Here is a 23294-nt window from a genome sequence, read left to right on the forward strand (position 1 = left end):
TAAAAAGTGCACATAAGCTAGATGGTTTTAACCAGGTAAAAATAGACTTGTGGGTGTAGGTATGTTCAAGTTTTAAAAGTTCTTGCCTCATTAATGTATTGTTTATTTTTTTCAGCATTTAATTGACAAATTATCCTTTCAAATAATTAATTGATGAGTTACATAATTGTCCATTTAGAATTGTTGAATGGACTGAGTCAAGTTTGGTGCACATTATATATTTCAAAACATGTTTTTTTTATTATGCATATAAATAATTTTAATGTTAATTTATTGAAATATTTCTATTTTTTCATTACCTCACCCTTGTTTTGACAAAAACAAGACCTTGCTGGATAATATCACGGAGAAACTATTTGTTCACAGTACTTGGCTCAGTGAGGATCTGTATACCAAAGGAGGAGATGCTCAGAAATCTGTCTGCAGATTGTTACAACCCAGACTGGAAGTGGTGGGCTGTAATAAGAAAGGAGACCAAACAGAGGAGTGGGGGTTCAACAACTGATTTATTTAACCAAAGTAAGGATTTACTAAAGCAGATCAGTGCAGTCAAGAATTACTGGTGTTTGGGTAGTCCTGAACGTGTTGTGATGCCCCCACCCTCTCATTGGGTTTTCATTTGTGTTTAATTGTGTTTTTCTTCTGTTGTAGGCAGCTCGTTAAGCAGCCTTGGAGGCACCTGGGCTCAGGGTGTGGTGCTGCCTACAAAGCCTACTGTTTTTCTGCTTTCACTGGGTCTCTCCTGTGTGGTGGAGAGTCCTCACTGGCCATTTTCTGTTCACTAACTTGCTTTAGTAAATCCTTACTTTTGTTAAATAAATCAGTTGTTGAACCCCCACTCCTCTGTTTGGTCTCCTTTCTTATTACAGCCCACCACTTCCAGTCTGGGTTGTAACAATCTGCAGACAGATTTCTGAGCATCTCCTCCTTTGGTACACAGATCCTCACTGAGCCATGTACTGTGAACAAATAGTTTCTCCGTGATATTATCCAGCAAGTTCTTGTTTTTGTCAAAACAAGGGTGAGGTAATGAAAAAATAGAAATATTTCATTAAATTAACATTTAAATTATTTATATGCATCATTAAAAAAAACATGTTTTGAAATATATAAAGTGCACCAAACTTGACTCAGTCCATTCAACAATTCTAAATGGACAATTATATAACTCATCAATTAATTATTTGAAAGGATAATTTGTCAATTAAATACTGAAAAAAATAAACAATTCATTAATGAGGCAAGAACTTTTCTCTCTCTCTCTCTCTCTCTCTCTCTCTCTCTCTCTCTCTCTCTCTCTCTCTCTCTCTCTCTCTCTCTCTCTCTCTCTCTCTCTCTCTCTCTCTCTCTCTCTCTCTCTCTCTCTCTCTCTCTCTCTCTCTCTCTCTCTCTCTCTCTCTCTCTCTGGAAGCCCCACTCTAAGGGAGTTTGCAGTGTATTAGTGAGTCATATATTGTACAACCACAGTCATAAAGTTTTCAATCAGTAGTTTTATTTCAGTATGTATTTTTCCAGTATCACAAAAGATGTAATTTTATATGGTTAAAACCATCTAGCTTATGTGCACTTTTTAAAACACTGCCCAGCAAACATTCGGACGTTTAATGGCAGTTGAACGGTCACAACTGTAAAATACCTGAAATTAAGAAAAGTTAACATGACATCTACTGCATTTTCCTTGCCCGGACTCAACCTGGATCCTCCGGGGCGAGAGTCACCCGCTCTCCCAGCTGAGCTATGCCAGCAACTACTGAATAGCAGACTTTTTTATATAGATAGGTAGAGGGTAAAGTGCGGGGTACACTAACCAATCAGAGGACAGAGAAGATCTGCCACAGGCCACGCCTCCAGATTGCCAAAAGCCCTTACAGCCCAGCGAGCAGGAGTCAGAAACCGAGCGCGCAGAGAGGCTGCCGAGCGCGCACAGAGGCTGCCGCGCGCGCACGTTTTCCTCTGCCGTGTGCTCGTTGACAACGCGCGCACGCAGGTTTGTCACTTGTGCACATCCTTGTGCGCTCACAGACAGTTTGCTCCCTCTCAGTGCACAAATGGCCTCTCGCCATGTATATTTCCGCTCGCGAGTCCCGTTCACACGCGCGCTGCCATGTATATTTGCGCTCGCGAGTCCCGTTCACACGTGCGCTGTGGACCCAATGCGCGTGCACGGGTTGTGGCACGCTTTAAACGCCATAGACTAGTCAGTTCAGCTGACTTCAAAGAAACACCATCATAGAAAAACAAAGACTAGAGACGACTGCTTGATCAAACTGGCTTTATTACACAACAGCTATCTGACAAACATGTGAAGAAACACAAACTTACTGTTTTCAACCTAACCCTCAGTCTGGTGACTCAACCATCTGCAATATTTATCTCTGAAATTAAATCAGATTTGATGCCTTTGTCGAAAGCAAATCTGATTTTACATCAAAAATGAAGACGCTTTTTATCCATGTTCTTTAGCAACACAGAGCTTCTTCTCTAATGTCCCCAACCAACAGTCACTACAACAAAGGTTTTAAAGTGACAATTTATCAACTAAAGTGCTTTTTCTGCCTTTTACTGATACTGTGTTAGTGTTGTTGTTGTTGTTGTTGTTATATGAAACGTATGGTGTTGAATTCATGTTGAAAGTGCTCTGTTACTGATTTAAACGCTCCCTCCCACTAACTCGTCGTTCTCCAAACAAACATCTGTCGCTGACTTTCCAGGTGTGTCCAAAGTTTGTCATGCATCTGCAAAAACTAGGTTTCCTCCTCACTGTCTGGATCAGCAGGCTCTTCTGACTGGAACAAGGAATTATGGGATGAAGTATCCGGGTTATTTTTGCTCATCTCTCTCATCTTCCCATCCGTGCAAAAGTGCATGGGCTGGATCACATTGGTCCTGCAAGCAGATGCAGAGCCACCATGTCAAAAAGTACTTCGCAGAAGAGTTGCACACAACAGCTTCTTCTCAAACAGGATTCTGCTGAGTGACCTTGACAGTTTGTCGAACATGTTGATCAGCTTCATGGCCTCGTGCTCCTTCTGCTCCTCTGTCATTCCTTCCATGGGATCGGGCTGCTCATCCTGTACCACTCCTGTGATTGGGTTTATACTGGAGATAATGGGTCAGAGACACACCAGGTAACACAGAACACAACACAGATGAGAAAAACAGAGGCTTCTCCATCCTTATCCTGTTTTATTCTACAACACCGGCTATCTGGCTCAAATTTACAGAGATAGTGCTGTGATGGTACTGACTGTGCCTTAGCCTCTTTGTATTCCTCTGTCTCAGATTCTTCATCTTCAGAGTAGATCCCAGAGTCTCTGCCCCCTGTAAGCAGCCCCCTGGCAGCCAGCAGACCTGCAGCATTACCATAGCCTGTGTACTTGATGAACCTGGGAACTGGGCAGAGATAAAGCAAAACAAGATGGAAGTTAGCAGTAACTCAGGAGGTAGAGCAGGTTGCCTTGTGATCGGGGGGTTCCCGGTAGGGTACGCTGCTGTTGTATCCTTGGGCAAGACGCCTCTGTCAGACCGCCCCAGATCGGCTGTGGCTACACAGCTTATCATCACAGCGGTGTGTGAATGTGTGAAGAATGGAAAGTGCTTTGAGTGCCTAAAGACACATAAATCTAATCCATCATTTTTATTATTACTAAAAAAGAGAACGACTCATGACTAAAACAAGCTTTAGTCTACATTCTGTGGGTCCCAAAACCTTCACTTTAACTTCTCCTGCGTTTCGGGTCCAGGTGCTCCGCTCATGGCAGTATGACTCCGATGATCTTTTGTATGTTCTGTCTGAGTTGTTGCTGCTCTCATGCCTCAGGGAGATGCTGCTTGTTTCTCTACGGTGCTGCTGTAGAAGGTGGTGAGTTGAGATGAGGTGTGCGGGGTGCCTCAGATATCTTCTATTCTGCACCATCTCTACAGGAGCGTCTCTGATCTAGACATGCAGACAGCTTGTTCCTGAAGTCTAGACCGATTTTTTGATTTTTGCCACATTTAGAATGAAGTTGTTGTTGCTGCACCAGTCCACAGAATGTTGGGCTGCACGTGTGTCAATAAAACCTGAAGAGCAAACACCACACCCCACTCATGGGCTGCTTCTCTTCAAATGACCAAGGCTCAGCTAGCTAGGTGGACCGAGGTTCTCTAAGACTACGATATTCATATCCAACATTAAGCTGTTCAGCTTCGCAATAACACTGTTGCTTTGCCCTGGCAGGTCATGTGATGATGAAGCATGTATGTTCTGAGCGTTGGAGGCAACCGTCCAGGTCCTAGGGTTGTTTCCCTACAAAACTCAGGGGCACACCTGTTTCCGGGCTGATGAATGATGAGAATGGGCAGTAGTGATGCCACTAGACCAGGCTTTCAAGTTTTTGCCCACCCAGTCGCCCAGGATCGCCATCCAGGATTGTGGCCAAGATGCTGGAACAAGATCCTTCAGCTCCTGGTTCCTGGTCTGTGAAGCTAAGGAATCCAGCTGGTTCCTTGTTTGGTGAACTTGTGTTTACAGCCCAGTAAACAGTGTTTACTCTGCTTTATGTTGCCTTTCCTTTTTGTCTTAGACAAAATTCAAAAATAAATCTGAGTACACACAAGTTCATGACAAATCTGCCTTCTGATGTCAGGAACAGAGACAAACAACCAGTCACAAACACTCATCTACAGCTGGTGTTAATTTAGGCTGTCCAATTAAACATCTGCATGAATTTTATATGTTGCCCCAATGCCTGCTGGGTACTCTGGTTTCCTCCCATAAACTAAAAATGGGCATTTTAAGCAATTTTTGAATCAATAAGTCATAATCTAGAGATGGAAAGGTCACCAAAACATTTTAACACACACACACACACACACACACACACACACACACACACACACACACACACACACACACACACACACACATGCTCTAATGTCAGTAATCTGAAACACACTTCAGAGGATCATAACATAGAAATGGGCTGACATTCTCTTACCACTTTCTTTGCAGAGAACAAAGAGGAGCTCAGCAGCACAGTTCTTAACATCTGTATCGATGTGTGTCATAAGACGCACTATCTTGTTCCTCAGAGTGTTGCCCACTTCTGGTCTGTTTTTTACATCCCGGAGGGGGGGCAGCACCTTGACAAACACACAGAAGGAAACCTAAGCCATCACATGCTACATGTACTCATAGATCAGTTCTTTGGCTCGGTGCAGCACTGACTTTTGATCTTAGAAACTTTCTGGTTTCTCGATGGATGCGTGCACTCTCAGTCAGCAGGTTGAGAGAGGGAAGAAGTGTCTCCTTCAGTCTGTGTCTCTGGAAGACATACAAGCAAACCGTTAGCTGATTAATGGACTAGATGAAGAATCATGTTCATGTGATGGGCATTTTCTGAGTTTTGCAAGATACAAAATTCCATAAAACGGCCTGATTAGTCTAAAACTTGGTCATTTATCCTCTGCCGTCAAGACAGGAATTTGGGTGTTTTTGACCAATCAATGTCTCTTGAAGGTCACTCAAAAATGTTGGTCCAAAACTGTTTATATCACTTAAGAAATGTCTCCAAACTGTGAAGGGTGGTGTCAAAATGTGAACTTGAAATGGTTCTCCATGCCTTTATCTCCTCCTATCTAGATTACTGTAACACACTCTTCACATGTTTTAACAAAAAAGCCCTTGACCGCCTTCAGTTGGTCCAGAACTCTGCAGCGAGGCTCCTAACTGGAGCAAACAGAAGAGCACACATCACCCATCCATCCATTTTCATCCACTTATCCAAAGTCGGGTCACGGGGGCAGTAGCCTAGGGCGAGAGGCCCAGACTTCCCTCTCCCCAGCCACTTGGGCCAGCTCCTGTGGGGGAATCCCAAGGTATCCCCTGGCCAGGTGAGAGACATAGTCCCTCCACCGTGTCCTGGGTCTACCTTTAGGTCTCCTCCGGGTTGGACGTGCCCGGAAAACCTCACCAGGGATGTGTCCAGGAGGCATCCTGACCAGATGCCCAAGCCACCTCAACTGGCTCCTCTCGATGTAGAGGAGCAGCAGGTCTACTCCAAGCCCCTCCCGAATGACTGAGCTTCTCACCCTATCTCTAAGGGAGAGCCCAGCCACTCTTCGGAGAAAACTCATTTCGGCCGCTTGTATCCGTGATCTCGTTCTTTCGGTCACTACCCAAAACTAGGGGTTGTATGAACTAGTCGACTAGTCGACTTCATGGCTCTGTAGTGACTTTTTATGCCTGTCATCGACTAGTTGCTGTCACATGATAATGACTGACAAGATGCAGTCCTCCAGCAGTTGATGAGCCCCTGCGTCGGGAGGCGGAGGCGACACGCTGTGCCAGAGCGTCTGTATTGACACCAGCGGTAAAACGGACATTTAACCAAACTGTGAACTTTTCCCTCTTGCAATTTTACCTTCCCCTCACCCCATCCTAATCTTAACCAGTTTGCGCATGCAAAGCTCTGATCGTTGACGCGCTCCAGACATCTGCATCCTGAGCACCGCCAAATCAGGTGTCACCACCTCAAAAACAAATTAAACACGCGATCGTTCATGTCAGCTCATTTCCTTTCATGTTTTCTGTCTGTTATTTGTGCCTGATGCGTTTCGCTGCTGCGGAGCGAGGCTCTTCACCTGTTTTGTTCTCCGGTGACGCACCCCCAAGATTCCACTATCTCCGCTCCGCTCCAGCACGAACTCCGCAGCAAAAACGGTCCCGTTGTAGTTGGCCACCGAGCAGCGGCACTCCGCTGTTTTTGCGGTTGGTAGATCTTTTAGAACTGCAGTTCAAAGGTAACTCATAAGGTGAATATATATGAACCCAGGTAGCAGCTTTTCTTTAGGATTGAGAGGAGATGCAGGAAGATAATAAACAGGCAGGACAGAAAAATAGTCAAATAAAAACAAGTTTGTTTTTGTACCTGGTGGTTGCAACAAACATACACCATTGAAGGTAACCAGAAGTGAGGAACAGAAAATGAAATAATTATTTTACTGTTTAGAGCAGCAGGAACTCCGAGAGGCTGCAGGCGCATCAGTGAGTTTGCGGCTGCTGTGCGGGGGGAGGGGGGAGAGGGCTGAAGCAGAAACTACAGTTGTTAAAAGAAATGTGTTTAACTTTGAAAATGTGGGCGCAATTCTAACTGTCAAAAACTCCAGCGAACCTACCGAACACAACCCCCCCCCCCCCCCCCCCCCGCTTCAGGTGTATGACGTCATCAACGACTAGTCGAAGTCGACTCGATTTTCATTACTTGACTGTCGACTTTAAAAACAATTAAGTCATGCAACCCCTACCCAAAACTGATGACCATAGGTGAGGGTAGGACATAGATCGACGGGTAAATCGAGAGCTTCGCCTTCTGACTCAGCTCTCTCTTCACCCCGACAGACCAGTACAACGCCCGCATCACTGCAGACGCAGCACCAATCTGCCTATCGATCTCACGCTCCAGTTTTCCCTCACTCGTGAACAAGACCCCGAGATACTTAAACTCCTCCACTTGGGGCAGGACCTCATCCCTGACCCGGAGAAGGCATTCTACCCTTTTCCGAATCAAGACCATGGTCTCAGATTTCGAGGAGCTGATTCTCATCCCAGCTGCTTCGCACTCGACTGCAAACCGCTCCAGCGAAAGCTGGAGATCACGTTCTGATGAAGCCAACAGGACCACATCATCTGCAAAAAGCAGTGACCTGATCCTCAGGCCACCAAAATGGATGCCCTCCACACCTTGGCTGCACCTAGAAATCCTGTCCAAAAATGTTATGAACAGAATCGGTGACAAAGGGCAGCCTTGGGGGAGTCCAACTCTCACTGGGAATGAGCCCGACTTACTGCAGGCAATGCGGACCAAGCTCTGACACCGGCCATACAGGGACCAAACAGCCCGTATCAGAGGGCCTGGTACACCATACTCCCGGAGTACCCCCTACAGGGCCCCCCCGAGGGACGTGGTCAAACGCCTTATCCAAATCCACAAAACACATGTAGACTGGTTGGGCAAATTCCCACGCACCCTCCAGGATCCCCCTAAGGGTATAGAGCTGGTCCAGTGTTCCACAGCCAGGACGAAAATCACATTGCTCCTCCTGAATCTGAGGTTCAACAATTCGATGGACCCTCCTCTCCAGAACCCCTGAATAGACCTTACCAGGAAGGCTCAGGAGTGTGATCCGCCTGTAAGTTGGAACACACCCTGCGGCCCCCCTTTTTAAATAAGGGGGCCACCGCCCTGGTCTACCAGTCCAGTGGGACTGCCCCTGATGTCCACACAATATTGCAAAGCTGCGTCAGCCAACACAGCCCCACAACATCCAGAGCCTTAAGGAACTCCGGGCGGATCTCATCCACCCCTGGAGCCTTGCCACAGAGGAGCTTTTAACCACCTCAGTGACCTCAGCACCAGAGATTTGAGAGGCCAACTCAAAGTCCCCAGACTCTGCTTCCTCACTGGAAGACGTGTCGTTGGGATTTAGGAGGTCTTCGAAGTATTCTGCCCACCGATCCACAACGTCCTGAGTAGAGGTCAGCAGCACACCGTCCTCACTATAGATAGTGTTGGTAGCGCACTGCTTTCCTCCCTGAGGTGCCGGATGGTGGACCAGAATCTGGCCGTATGGAAGTCTTGCTCCATGGTCTCACCGAACTCCTCCCAAGCACAGGTTTTTGCCTTGGCGACCACCCGAGCCGCGTTCTGCTTGGACTGCCTGGTTAGGGTAAGGGAACTGCCTCGTCTGACCGGCATCCTCCCCCACCATCTGAGCCAACTCATCACCAGGTAGTGGTCAGTTGACAGCTCCGCCCCTCTCTTCACCCAAGTGTCCAAGACATGCGGTCACAGGTCAGATGAAACAACAACAAAGTCGATCATCGAGCTGCGGCCTAAGGTATCCTGGTGCCAAGAACACATATGGACACCTTTATGTTTGAACATGGTGTTCATTATGGACAATCCATGACTGGCACCGAAGTCCAATAACAAAACACCATTCGAATTCAGATCAGGGGGCCGTTCCTCCCAACCACACCTCTCCAGGTCTCACTGTCGTTGCCCACGAGAGCGTTAAAGTCCCCCAGCATAACGAGGGAGTCACCGAAAGGAGCACTCTCCAGCACCTCCTCCAAGGTCTCCAAAAAGGGTGGGTAGTCTGAACTGTAGTTTGGTGCATAAGCACAGACCACAGTCAGAACCCATCCCCCCCACATGTAGACAGAGGGAGGCTACCCTCTTCACTCCTATTCTGATGTATCTGCACTGGTTACCTGTTAACTTTAGAGTTCATTTTGGAGTCCTGGCTATAACTTTCAGGGCTCTACATGGTCAGGCTCCTCCCTATTGTCACGGCCTGAGGTATATTATTCTCCAGACTAACCTCTTTCCTGCAGGTGGGCGGCGTCGGAAAGCTGCCCGACTGCAGCCATTCAGCTGCAATCACCGGCTGGTATAAAAGGAGCAGTCTGAGACCTACACGACGTCGGATGATTAACTCGTTTGGGTACACGACCAAATCTCGAGCTCTCTTTGTGATTTTTTGTACTTCTTGTGATCTCTAACTTTCCTCAGCAGATATTCACTCTCACCACCTCTCCAGCCATAACCTAAGGATTTTTACCCACCTCGTCTCGTTCTGCTCTGCCGGCCGGCTCTCCCACTCACTCTCACCCCCCGCCTGCCTCGCTCAATGTCTTGGTAAATATTATCTCCATTACTCGCCTTCAAGATCTGGACCCTACTTCAGCTCCCCTCCACCTCAGGCCTGACCCACTCCCTCCTCAGCATCTACGGATCTCCTCTCTAAAGTAAGACTGTTTCAATTTGCATCAATTCCTCTCCCGTTACCAGCTCCTCATCTCCCTGATCTTTTTCTCCCGTCAGATTCTGCCCTTTAACGTCAGAGCTTCCTCGAGAGTGAATCTCCGTTCTCATCATTGTTTAATTAAAAAAAAATATTTCTTACCTTCGTCTCCGGCTCTGATTCTGCATGTGGGTTAGAAAACTAAACTCTGACATGACACCTATATTACTGAACTGTTAAAGCCTTATGCTCCAACCCGAGCCCTCAGGTCCACCCACCACCCGAGCCCTCAGGTCCACCCACCAGAACCTTTTTAAGGGTGAAGGATATGGAAGGAGTCTACTGATAATGCTAATCCCAAATTTCAGAATCAGAATATTTATTGTTTTGATTAGTTTGTTGAATGATTATGAAGTCATTTAACACACCAGAGTACATGCAAGGTCCTACTCCAAGGGCCTCCTTTCTAAAGATTGCTTCTGCTGAAGCGATCCTCCATCTTAACGCCGCCTTTGCTGACGCCATCATAGCTGTGTGTTCTTTGGGCTGAAGAACTCCTGAACAATATTCAGTTCAAAAGCCAAACTGTGGACAATGTTTGTCCCATTTTCTCATTTTAGCTGGTTTGACTTCATAACAAGATAAATTGGACACATCTAAATATTTGTCCGTTATGATAATTAGCTCAACCGTCCACACATATGCAGTCCATCCTCGGTGTCCACATGGTGTTTCATTGACCCATAATTGTTGGCTTGTGGATCTCTGGGTGTGTGGGTACCCCAGTTTGATACTGTATTCCTATTAGAGCCATGTGCAGAACTGGAACCAGGGTTAGCGCCACCGGCCCACTGTAACAAGCAATCCCAGCTGCAGCTTTTGACCAATCTCGGGTTTCTTGCTACCAGCCTGTTCTAGTGGGATTTAAGTGACAGGCAGGCTGATATTTGTTTGACATGTTGAACAAAATATCAGCCTGCCTAAAGCCCTTTTGGGTTCAATTAAAGGTTCTTCTTAGACCGGGTATCTCATCAAAATGCCACCGCCCTGGTAGCTCGGGCATTTGTAGAGTATTCATGAGGTATGTTGCATTGAGCATGTATGACTCAAAGTGGATATGGAGGCGGGCTCTGATCCAAAAAACCACCTGAGCGCATTTGTAGGAAGAGTGTGATTGATGAAGCTGGAGTTGCGTGCAGCTGTGTGTATTAAGTGTTCCACAGGTTAGAAAATGACTTCTAGTAACGTATGCAAGGTTTTAGTAAGAATTCTGTTTAACAGATGAGATCCCTGTACCAGGGTCAAGGTGTGGACAATAGCACTAAAGGCGTAACTTACCCGATCAAGTCTTGTCTCCATAAACTCCAACAGCATGTTGACGGCATCCATGTTGACCCCCATGTACTCAGTGGAGCCTTGTTGCACTCTGGGCATCAACAACACATCCAGACAAGGCAGAGGAAGGTTCCCCAGCAAATTCACTGTGTGACTTTGAAAACAGAAGATATGTGAGCAGGGTGGTCTAAGAAAGAAGAGCAGCCATGTTGTGGAGATTGTTCAACCTGTGGAGCTCCTCAGTCCGCTCCTCTCCATCTGAATGACTCAACAGACAGTGTCTCAGGATGGCTCCCAGATGTCGGAACTCCTCAGCCTCCTCCTGAAGATACATGCACGCATGCAGAGAAGAATTATTTAGCCTACAAAAATGACTTCACTCACTCTAATGATTACTAAAATAACATTCACAGCCAACAGATACCTCCTTACGATGTCATCCTTCCTCTTACCTCGCCAACCTTGCATTTGTTTGTGTTAAATGTGATGTTAAATAGTATTTTCAGAATTTCCACAGCTAGTTCTGTCTGCTCCCTGCTCAGTGGGGGCAGTTCTTCAGGGGGGGTACCTTCAAACCCGGCCCTTGCTGTCTCCAGGGTTTCTGGCCAACACAGACCCAACGTAGCATCCAGCTGGTTGCCTAAAACACACACAGAACAGGATGCTGTTTTTTCTTTTTGTAATTAGCCTGTTTAATGAAAGATGATGTTTTGATGCCTGTGTGATTACTTTCGGTTTGTTAAAATAACATTATATTTGATGATGATTTGCTCCATGATGATGGGATTAGTGTCTTGGTGACAGAAAGGTTTTCTTTAAAGGATGTCATGGATAAACTTACATTTAGAGCAGTTTATTTATTTGATTTGATTTATTTAACCTTCATTTAACCAGATGAGTCGATTGTGATCTCATTCTCATTCGCAATGACGATCTGGCCCAACGGCAGCAGCGACAGACACTTAATTAGCTTTGCACCAAAGAAAAACAGATAGATTAGATCAAAAACAGACAAGATAAGATACAACAGTTAGAGAAAAAGACAAAGGACTGTTCTCATACACAAGTTGTAGAAGCAATCAAAACAGATTTAAGATAGCAGCAACACATTTTAGATGTTGGTCCATTCAGACAAGCCAGTTGTTTAATCTGGTTGGACCCAACTACAAATTTAATTATTTTCATAATAAAACAGCTATATTCATTCACAGCAGTTTAAAGAAACATCATTTAAAGAAGGTGTCAACTACTGTCAGTTTTCTGCATGAGTAAAACTGCTAACGCGTTACATTTTGCTGCTGCTGTAAATAACATATAACTAGTCATATAGTTCACCAGAATTCCCAGTGATATTCCCTAGAGCTCAGCGTTAAAGGCCAAGTTCACTCCTTTTTCCCAGATCTGCAGTAGTATGAATTATTGTCTGGTGAGTCGGTCTCTGGGACAAAGGCTCTTGCGTTCCTGTTTCAGTAAGTAAAAGTAATGGGGAGCAGAAGACGACGGGTTCTGAAGTCTTACTTTTTGATACTTAGAAACCTTGCGTCTGATTGGCTAACAGCAGTGTGACTCTACCACTGACTCTGTTTGTCTGTTGTCGGACAGTCTTGTGAAGAGAATGCTCAGGGTTGTCCATAATTTTCTTGATTCTCTGGAGAATCCTTCTTTGCATTATCTCCTCCAGCGGTTCCGAGCGTTTATCTCCACAAATAACACAAGCTTGGAGGAGTTCTGCTGTGTGTTGGAGTTGCTAATGCTAACGGTCAGCCGAGATGTTCATTGCTGTTTCCTGGATGCTAAACCAACAACAGCCTTCCCTTCACAAGGCAAGATGGGCGAGTCCACGAGTCCTAATTTTCAATTCAATTCAAGTTTATTTATATAGCGCCAAATGATGACAAGACTCGTCTCAAGGCACTTCACATAGTAAACATTCCAATTCAGGTCAGTTCATTAAGCCAATCAGAAATAATGTTTCCTATATAAGGAACCCAGCAGGTTGCATCGAGTCACTGACTAGTCTCAGAGTCTTTACAGCAATTCTCATACTAAGCAAGCATTTAGCAACAGTGGAGAGGAAAACTCCCTTTTTACAGGAAGAAACCTCCAGAGGATCCTGGCTCAGTATAAGCAGCCATCCTCCACGACTCACTGGGGATCGAGAAGACAGAGCACACACACACCACACACACACACACACACACACACACACACCAACTTTGTGCACAAGTTTGATGTAGAGCTGAGTGGCTATTCTATTACCTATCAGTGGCTAAACCAGGAAATACGGGTAAAAGACTATTTTCACGTTCATCCTGCCTGTTAAACCCAGAATGACCAATTAAGTTTCAAAACTAACAAGTAAACAGGGTTTGTAAGGGAACTTGGTCAAAGGAGATAAATGTTCATTTGAGACCAACCACACAAAGCACAATTCCATGGTGTTACCGAGAAGTCTGATGCCATGAAGCTCCTGAGCCAGCTGAGCTCTGACATCCAACCTCAGCGCAGTCAGCAGGAAGGTGAGGCGCAGGTCAAAAAAATGCACCTGCATATACAAGGCGTGCACACAAAAAGATCTGGACGTCAAAGATTAGTAACAGGGTGAAATGATGTGATGCAGTGTAAAACGCTTTGGTGTCCTCTGACTCAGAAAGGTGCTATACAAGTGCGGGTCATTGTTTAAGATTGATGCAGATACCTCGTAGCCCCAGGTGGGATCGTAACACTGCTTCAGCCTCTCAGCGACACCTTTAATGAGCTGCAGCTCAGCCGCTCGAACCTGTCATCCATCCAGCATGGACACCGGTCACAATCCATAGAACAGAGCCAGTCACATAATGTCTTAATCTGTAATTCACAGCAACCCACCTGAGCCGTCTCATTGTGAAGCAAGATGTTACAGATTGACTTCAGAGCCTCAACAATTACTTCTTGATCCGAGTTCTCCAAAGCAGAGCAGGGTTCCTTCTCTGCCCCCTCTTCATCCTCTACTATCAAGAAAAACAACCTGAGTGGTTATAAGTTCAGACTGATTATTTATGAAAGAGTAACATGAAGAAGGCAGGAGAACTAATAGCTGGAGGCCATCACACTGACCTCCAAACAGACAAACTGCTGGGAAAAGACAACTTTTATAAAAATGTATTCTGGTCCTTTCATTTTTATTTTTGTGCTAAGAAAAAAACACTACGTGGTTTTCTCGAATGCTCTGATCTATTGGTACTAATTTCTCTCTCTAACTCACCTCTCGCCCTTTGACCTGAGTGAGAGGTGAATTTGAAGATTTCTAAATTACGAGACTTCAGCTGCGATTAAGAGCTCAATAAAGACCACAGCCAGGTGTTGAACCTGCAACCTTTTTATTGCAAGGCCATAGTTCCACCATCTGCACCACCATGCAGTCCAGCAGGAACAGATTTGGATAAAGTCTCTACAAATATTCTCAAGAACCAAGACTAGGGAGTGGTTTCCATACTGGTCCTGACAACGGGCTGGTGTAAGGCTGAAGGCCGTCTATCCCAGGTTTAGTTCTGCTGGAGGTTGAAGAAGGTTTTATGATTATTTCTAGTTTGATAATGCTTCACTGAGATTCTTACTGTGTTTTGTTTAGACATGTCAGAAGCTCAGTCAAGTGTTTCTATAGTAGTTTGTTCATAATCCAGTTTTCACATGCTGCGTTTTGACTTCATTGATGCGCTATTACGACAACGACCGAGTGGTTTATTCATCATTTGTCTTTTACAATGATTCTGTATCAATACTCTTTCCATTATGAAAGACAGCAAAGGGTCCCACTACCCTGTAAGGTAGTAATGTGGTCTAATCTTAAACAACCTTCAGTAATTACCTTGACCCTCCACCCATGCGCTTTGGGGCAGTAAGGATGGACAAGTTGTGGCAATGCCAGCATAGCGGGACAGAATGGACATGGCTGAGCAGGAGATGAAAGGATCCAGACAATATTTGTCCCTGGACAAGATTCGGATAGTCTCTAGACACGCCAGCAAACAGGAAGGCTGCAGCTCCCTGGCCAGGAGTCCGATCACCAGTTCCCCCAGGTGCTGTAGCACAAAATAAATCCAGTTACATCCATGTTTCAAAACAGAGGCTGGACACAAAGACTTCGCTTTTTTAGCTAAACCGTTTTGTCATGTTTATGTTTATTCACTTAGCAGACGCTTTTATCCAAAGCGACTTACAATTTCTAACCTGTAGCGCATGTTGTGAACTGTGGGGGAATCTGGAGTACCCGGAGGAAACCCACGCCGCAGCCGAGTTTCGAACCTGCGACCTTCGTGCTGCGAGGCAACAGTGCTAACCACTGCGCCACCATGCAGCCCAGTTTTGATCTGTAATGTCCACAAATGGTCAGTTTTCATGCACAGTTTGACCCCTTCAGTATCTGGTCTACATGGAGACAGAAGTCTACATGTGTTGCCTTTAATCTGCCGGATCCTGCCATTCCATCAGCTGGAGTCCGGGCCTCTCTGCAGCTCAGAATACGTGATAATGTCTTGTCAACAAACTTCCCTTCTCAAGGTCCTTCTGTTCTAAGCCTGCCTGGTTATCGAGACCAGACTGGACTGTTATAAGAGTGACTGTTTTCACCTCATATGAGTTAAACTTTCATGAAATAATAACAATAATGTCTTCATTAATCTGTGCTTAAATCAATAAGGTTGACTGATCTGTTTGAAATACTGAAGTTTGAAATGAATGAATTATTACATTGAATGATTTATATATATGGTAATCAGTAATGTTTGATGTGACAATGCAATCATCACCTACACTCAGACACAAGGTTCACTAGAGATAAATTAAAGTTAAGTTAAACTCATGACACAGAAATTTCCTTACCCCAAATCAGAGCATCCGTATCTGAAAGAAGGCGTGATGTTCTGAGATTCTTGGTAATATCCCTTAATACGGCACGTTCCGATTGGACAAGAAATCATAATATGAGAATATTAAAACAGAGCTCACTTCACGGTGAGTTAGTTCTAGAGAAATCTACGGAACGAATGTCCGGAGCGAAACCTCTTTAACCCAGAGCATTTTTGGCAAGCTGTCAAAAGCCTGCTAAAAGCTGCCACCCGCTGACACAGCAAACGGTTCCTGCAGAACAACGCTGATACTGTTCCAACTCCCTAAGAGCCCTAGACGCAAACAGTTCCATACATCTATTGTAACCCGGAAACATCTCTGGACTGGAGAGTCGGTGCTGCGGTTATTCTACAAACCTCGGTGTCCAGAGGTCATCCGACCTCCCTGACCTTCGGATCCACGAAGAGGGTCTCCAAAGAAAGGGTGAGGTAGACACACAGATTGCGTCTGATGCCTTTCTGATAAGAACCAACTTCGTAGCTTAATGCAAATCAAATTCTTTCCTTTTTACACCCAGAACTCAGACCTTCTAGATACGAAAGTTCTGATAACCTCATATTCACACATAGTCACCATACATCACATTCCATCCACCTAGATCCATCCATCCACAGTAATATTAGTTAACTTGTCATGTTTTTAATTGTTTGGAAAATAAATTCTTACTTTTTATAAACCTGACTCTTCTTGAATCAATACAAAGTGTTCTACGATCCCTGAATAAATAAAGAATTCTAAATCTTCTGATTAAACATTCAAAGACCAAGCACTGTGATATTCTATATTTATATAGAGTATCACAGCTTATTGGTCATAAGTAAAGGTAAAATGTTAAGCTTAAAAGCACTACATTTACCACTCTACAGATCAAAATCTAATATTGCAGGATAAAACTTTGGAAAGATCAAAAACAGTGAAGGCAGCACCACACCAGCAGCAGAGGGTCAGAGGTCGCACGGATAATGTTAAAACATGGAGCAGAACTGAAAAGGTACAACTTGGCTGAGGAACAAACTGGCCTGCACCCTTGTGAGGTCTGTGTGACTTATCCTGGAAAAATAGTCTTGTGCTTTATAAAAATAAGCTTTGACAAGCTAGAACTGCTTATTTTTTATTGCTAATTGAGGAGAATAAGAATAATCCTAAATTTCTTTTCAGTACAGTTGCCAAACTTACACAGAATCATAGCTCTGAACCATCTATTCCCTTAGCCCTCAGCAGCAATGACTTCATGGGACTTTTCACAAGTAAAATTAATTCTATTAGAAACAATATCATGAGCATCCTCCCTAATGCGATTTCTTCTTCCTCAGTAAGTGAGGCAGCATCAGAGGTAACTGTAGAACCTCATCTGTGTTTGAACCATTTTGATCCAGTTGAGCTTTCAGAGTTATCAAAAATATTAGCTTCATCTAAACCTTCCACTTGCATTTTAGATCCAATCCCAACCAAATTATTTAAAGATGCATTTCCTTTGGTTACTGCCCCCATTCTAGAAATAATCAATCTATCCTTAGTAAGTGGGTATGTACCACAGGATTTTACGGTTGCTGTAATCAAACCTTCACTTAAGAAGCATTCTCTGGATCCAGATGACCCAATGATTTATAGACCAATATCTAACCTTCCATTTTTATCCAAAGTCCTGGAGAAAATAGTGGTCATCCAAGTATGTGAGGATTTAAACACTAATGATCTGTTTGAGGAATTTCAGTCTGGTTTTAGAGAGTATCACAGCACTGAAACTGCATTAGTGAGAGTTACAAATGATATTCTCATGGACTCAGATAAGAATCTTGTGTCTGTTCTAGTCTTGTTAGATCTCAGTGCTGCTTTTGACACAGTAGATCACAATGTTCTTTTAGAAAAGCTTGAACACGTTGTAGGGATCAAAGGAACAGCGCTAGGCTTTGTTAATGTCACGCCCCGTGTCCCTTGTCTTTAGTTCATTCCATGTTTCTCTCTCCTCCTAGGTGTCCTTGTCCTCCCTGTCCCTTCTCCCAAGTCTCCGGTCCCCTTAGACCACGGGTAGAGAACCCTGGTCCTGGAGAGCCACTATCCAGCCCATTGTAGAGGTTGCCCTGCCTTAAAACACCTGATTTTAATCAGCAGGGGCCTCATTTATCAAGCTTGCTTACACACTAAAAGGGGTCGGAAAACTGCGTAAGCAACTTTCCACGCAAACTTTGGGATTTATGAAAGAAAACTCAGCAGAAAAATGTGCGCAACTTTAAGTTGACTAAGGACCTGGCTTACACACATGTTGGACATGGAGAGCACCTGCAGTGCTGCTGCTGAGAAGGATAAAATTATGAAATCCTGCAGCATTATCACTTGTACCGCTTCGTTTTCACACAGAATGAGCCCCCCCCCCCCCCCCCCCCCCACACACACACACACACACACACACACACACAGCCCGAAGTGCAGAATACAGAATGCAGAATATCAGCAGGGGGACAGATTGAGACAGAATGTCATGCGTCTGTGACAGTGTGTGTCCTGTCACTGTGACCCGATTGATCACGTGCCCTGCCAACTAGGACAAGGGAGATCTCTGTTTGGCTGACTGGTTAGCGCGACTTTCACCTGGGAGTCTGGGGATCGAATTCCGATTGGACCATTTTTTTTTTATATCTGCCACAAATCTCTCTGAAGAACTCAGCATCGATGGCTTCAGCAACGCTGTGCCACTGCGTGGATATTCTCTTATTTGTTTTGCAAAAGCACTTCCTTTCATTTCTCCACCTCACCCACAGGTACCTCAGTTTCTGCTTCTGTGAAATTGCGCTTCCTTGATCTGCCTTGATCTACGGTCGCCATGTGTTACGTACGCTCGCCACTAGATGGCCCCCGCAGCTCCCTCCTCATCCGGTTCCCCCGCAGCTGTTCGTTATTGTCATCACCTGGTCACTCAGATAAAAGGCTTGCCTCACCTTCCATTTAGCGAGAAGGTACAGGGTAGTATAGACTCTTCTGGAGTTTGTACTATTCTCTTCTCCTCGTCTGCTTTTTGGTAAAAACTTGTTCGCTCGCTAGTCATCAGTACACACGCTCGGATTTTGGATTTGGATTTGTAGGCTTGGACAATTTGGCTTTCTGACTTAGGAACGTTTTTCTCACTTCGATTTAGGATATCCCCCAGAACTTTCCTGAAAAAGAAAAGCTCTTCCTCCTTTCCGGTTGTTTACCCCATCCCCTTCTGGGTTGGCGTTTTTCGTTATCTCCTTTTTGTATTTAACTCCTTTTTATTTTGTACATAGATAATTATAACGTCCTTTGTAAATATTCCTTTTTGTAATAAAATTCCTGTTTTATTGCGACACTGCACTCTGTTATTATTTATCCCATGCACCACTTTTATTATTTCTCCTACCTCATCTCTCCTAAAGAGCTGGGGACATAATAACATGGGGGCTCGTCCGGGATTTTTACTTATTGACCATCTTTTCCCGACATTTCTAGGTGCGTATAAAATTATTAACCTTGTGTCTGTGTCCCTTAGAGCCAGAGATGGCAACCTTTGACCTGTCTGCGTTTGTGGAGGCTCCCTCGGGCCGGCTGCCGGAGAGTTGCCGCAAAGCCGACCTGCAGCAGGTTGCCACCCGCTTCAGTCTCCCTCTGGTGAAGCAGCTAACCAAGGCTGCTCTACGACAACTGGTGGTGGATTATCTAGAAACTCAGGGAATCCTCCCTTCGCCATCCAATCCTGGTGTGTCTCCGCCGCCCTCGGATGAGGAAAAAGGCCAGCTCATCCAGAAGAGGGAGACCCTCGCTTCAGCTCCGCCTTCCTCAGCTGACCGCTCGCCTCCGGCTTCTGACTCGTCTGGAGCAAGTTCTCCCCGTACTCCACTTAGCGGAGCTCGATTGAAGCTGCGCTTGGCTCGCTTAAAGATTGATGCTGAGGAGAAAGCTCATGAGCAAAAGCTCTGCCATGAAATAGAACTGAAACGCATGGACACTGAGGTTCGCCTCTGGGAGCTCGAATTACAACTAGCGACTCTGAACGATACTTCCTCCTCGAGCTACCCCCTCGTCGCTGATCACCCAGCAGCCTCGTCTCTGTCCCAGCATGGCTTGTCCTGAGATACCTTGTCTCCACCAGCTACCACTTCGTTACCGCCCACTTTTCATGTCTCCAAATGTGACTCCCTCCTTCCTCCCTTCTGTGAGACTGAGGTGGATGGCTATTTCCTAGCTTTTGAGCGGATTGCGGTGACTCTTCAGTGGCCTCATGAGGTTTGGTCTCTTTTTCTGCAGTGCAAGCTCTCAGGTAAGGCCCTTCAGATAATTTCGGCTCTGTCTCTAACGGACAGCTCAAATTATGAGTGTGTAAAAGCGGACGTACTGAATGCTTATGAACTCGTTCCTGAGGCTTACCATCAGCGCTTTCGCTCAGAAGAACCTCGGCCTCACCAGACTTATGTCGAATATGCTCATGAAAAATTGTTTTTTTGAGAAGTGGTGTTCTGCTTCAGGGGTAGACTCCTTGGGTGACCTGAAAGAACTAATTATGATAGAGGAGTTTAAAAGACATGTGCCAGAGACTTGTTTTGTATTTAAATGAACAAAAAGTCTTGTCTCTTTCTGCTGCTGCACTTTTAGCCGACGAGTTTACTTTAACTCATCGGTCCTGGAAGTCAAGAACTGACCCCGTTCGAAGTAGGAGACCCTCTACTACTTCTTCTGAGTATGATGTCCCACCGGAATGTTTCTATTGTCACAAGAGAGGTCATCTCATTCTTGACTGCCCTCTCCTCCTGCAGAAAAACCGGAGGAGTGGAAACCCACCTCCGACGAAGCTCATAGCTGCTTGTGCTAAGAGCTCACAAAGTGTGGATAAATGTGAAGCCCCTCACTCGAGCTTTAAGCTGTTTTTGTCTGCTGGAGTGGTGTCTCTGTTAGGCAGCAATATTAACCAGGAAGTGGTCATTTTAAGAGACACCGGAGCTTCTCAAACCCTGATAAAACGGTGTGTGTGTTACCGTTCTCTGTCACCAGCCAGGCTGGCTACTCTGTGTTGCTGCGGGGTATTGAAATGGGTTCAGTTCCGGCGGAGGTTCATCATATTCACCTCAACTGCCCTTTGATTACTGGTGACCTAAGGGTAGCCATTTTAGACGAATTGCCGACCCAGGGAGTAGACTTGATTTTAGGAAACAACGCTGCAGGTGGACTAGTGTTACCCCCTCCTGAGCTCATCTCTTCTCCTGAGAGCTGTGCCGGATCAGTTTATTGCTGGCTTGTGTCCTAACCCGTGCTACACTTAAGAAAGATCCCAAAATCTCACTTAGGGACTCAGTACTGTTTCCGCTATTGACTGATGATGTCACCCGACCAGGTCCGACTGTAAAAGCGCCTGATCTAGCCTCTAAAGAACCACTTCCAGATTTACCCATCTCTTATAAGATCTTTGCGGAAGCGCAAAAATCAGATGAATCCCTGAAACCCTATTTTGCGCTGGTTGGTGTGGCTCCGACATCCCCCGCGGGTCAGGCTTCGTATGTGGTTGAGGGTGACATTTTGTTTCGCCTCTGGACTCCGGCCTCAGCATAAGGTTCCGAATGGGCCCAAGTTAAACAGATTGTGGTCCCTGAGGTTTTTCGAAATGATGTTCTCTCGTTGGCTCATGAGTGCGAGTGGGCTGGACATTTGGGTATAAATAAGACTTATCTGGCCATCCTGCACCACTTCTTCTGGACGGGTCTGAAACGACACGTTTCGGAGTTTTGTCATAGCTGTGCTACTTGTCAGGTTGTAGGAAACCCAAATCAAATGATTCAACCGGTTCCATTACATCCAACCCCTGTGGTTTCGACCCCCTTTGACCACATCATCATAGACTGTGTAGGGCCTCTTCCTCCATCTAAGTCGGGACGTAGATATTTGCTTACCATTATATGTTCAGCCACTCGTTTCCCGGGAGCTGTTCCTTTGTCCTCCATTACCACCAAAAATGTAATAAAAGCACTCACAGGTTTTTTCTCTATTTTCGACTTACCCACAGTCATCCAATCAGACCACGGGACCAACTTCACCTCTCGGGTCTTTGCGCAGGTTGCCAAAACATTGAATATAAAGCATGTCACTTCCTCTAGTTATCATCCCGAAAGCCAGGGTGTCCTTGAGAGGTCACATCAGACTTTGAAGACCATGCTCAAGAAACATTGTTTCTCCTCGGGTCGAACTTGGGAAGAAGGTCTTCCATTTGTGTTGTTTGCCTCTAGGGATGCAGTACAGGACTCCACTGGTTTCAGCCCTAATCAGTTCCTGTTCGGTCATGCCCCTAGGGGCCCCTTGAAGACTTTGAAAGAACGATTTCTTTGGCCAGTTCCGTCTGTTACTACTAGTATTCCATCCTATGTAAGCTCCTTCCAGAAAAGACTCCAGGCAGCTAATCAGTTAGTTCAACAACACTTCAGAACTGCTAAGGCCTCCATGAAGAGGCGTTTTGACAGAAAGTCTAGTTCTCGTGTTCTACAAGTAGGAGACCAAGTGCTACTCCTAAATCCTACTGTTGGTTCCTCGCTGTCTCCTAAGTTTGAGGGTCCCTTCGAAGTGATGTCCAAACTGGATGAACGTAATTATGTTATAAAAACCCCTTTGATGCATAGAGACTAAAGTTTGCCACATCAACAGGCTTAAGTTGTTTTGTAGTAGAGACGCGAACCCATCTCTGTCTGGTGTTGTAGCCGCCGCTGTTGTTTCGCAGCCACCCGATCTAGAAATGCCCTCTCCTCCTCTTACCATGGGTCCTCTTGTTACTCCTCGTCTGAGCAATTCTGAAACCCTTTAGAACATTTCTAACTGCTTAGAACATCTCTCTCCAGCACAGCAGGAAGAATTACAAGAATTAATTCACTAATTTCCTGAGTTGTTTTCAGATACTCCTTCCCAGACTCATCTCATCACCCACGACATCACCCTTTCTGACCCTACGCCTGTACGGATGCACCCCTACCACGCGAGCCCTCATAAGTGTGAGTTAATGAAACAAGAGGTAAATTACTTGCTCATGAACGGCCAAGCAAAGCCAAGCACCAGCTCATGGAGTTCACCCTGCCTGTTAGAAAACAAATCTGATGGTACTTATAGACTTGTAACAGACTACCGTAAATTGAACGCTGCTACTGTTCCTGATTCATTCCCTTTGCCACAAATAGATGACTGTGTTGATAGTGTGGGAACGGCATCGTTTGTTTCCAGACTGGATCTTCTAAAAGGCTACTGGCAAGTCCCATTAACCCCTTTTGCCTCTAAGGTATCTGCTTTTGTGACTCCGG

At 45.3% G+C, this 23294-nt stretch overlaps 1 protein-coding gene across 3 annotated transcripts in view; it reads right to left on the reverse strand.

Moving 5' to 3' along the window:
- Window positions 1-2257: 2257 nt before the first annotated feature.
- The window catches only part of ric8a (RIC8 guanine nucleotide exchange factor A), a 31827-nt gene continuing 10790 nt past the window's right edge, over window positions 2258-23294 (reverse strand). For 2 of the 3 annotated variants that reach the window (XM_015965604.3, XM_015965606.3), the window contains exons 3-14: window positions 14972-15185; window positions 13993-14114; window positions 13823-13903; window positions 13570-13669; window positions 11577-11764; window positions 11352-11446; window positions 11128-11278; window positions 5210-5305; window positions 4980-5124; window positions 3249-3393; window positions 2980-3099; window positions 2258-2886 (exon numbers count right to left, since the gene is read on the reverse strand). In XM_015965604.3, coding sequence (XP_015821090.1) covers window positions 2745-2886; window positions 2980-3099; window positions 3249-3393; window positions 4980-5124; window positions 5210-5305; window positions 11128-11278; window positions 11352-11446; window positions 11577-11764; window positions 13570-13669; window positions 13823-13903; window positions 13993-14114; window positions 14972-15185 — 1599 coding nt within the window. In that variant the 3' untranslated portion in view covers window positions 2258-2744. The remainder of the gene's footprint in view (window positions 2887-2979; window positions 3100-3248; window positions 3394-4979; window positions 5125-5209; window positions 5306-11127; window positions 11279-11351; window positions 11447-11576; window positions 11765-13569; window positions 13670-13822; window positions 13904-13992; window positions 14115-14971; window positions 15186-23294) is intronic. The other variant, XM_015965605.3, reaches the window with a different exon arrangement.

The sequence above is a fragment of the Nothobranchius furzeri genome, chromosome 14, assembly GCF_043380555.1.
Source record: "Nothobranchius furzeri strain GRZ-AD chromosome 14, NfurGRZ-RIMD1, whole genome shotgun sequence".
In the NCBI taxonomy this organism is placed as follows: Eukaryota; Metazoa; Chordata; class Actinopteri; order Cyprinodontiformes; family Nothobranchiidae; genus Nothobranchius; species Nothobranchius furzeri.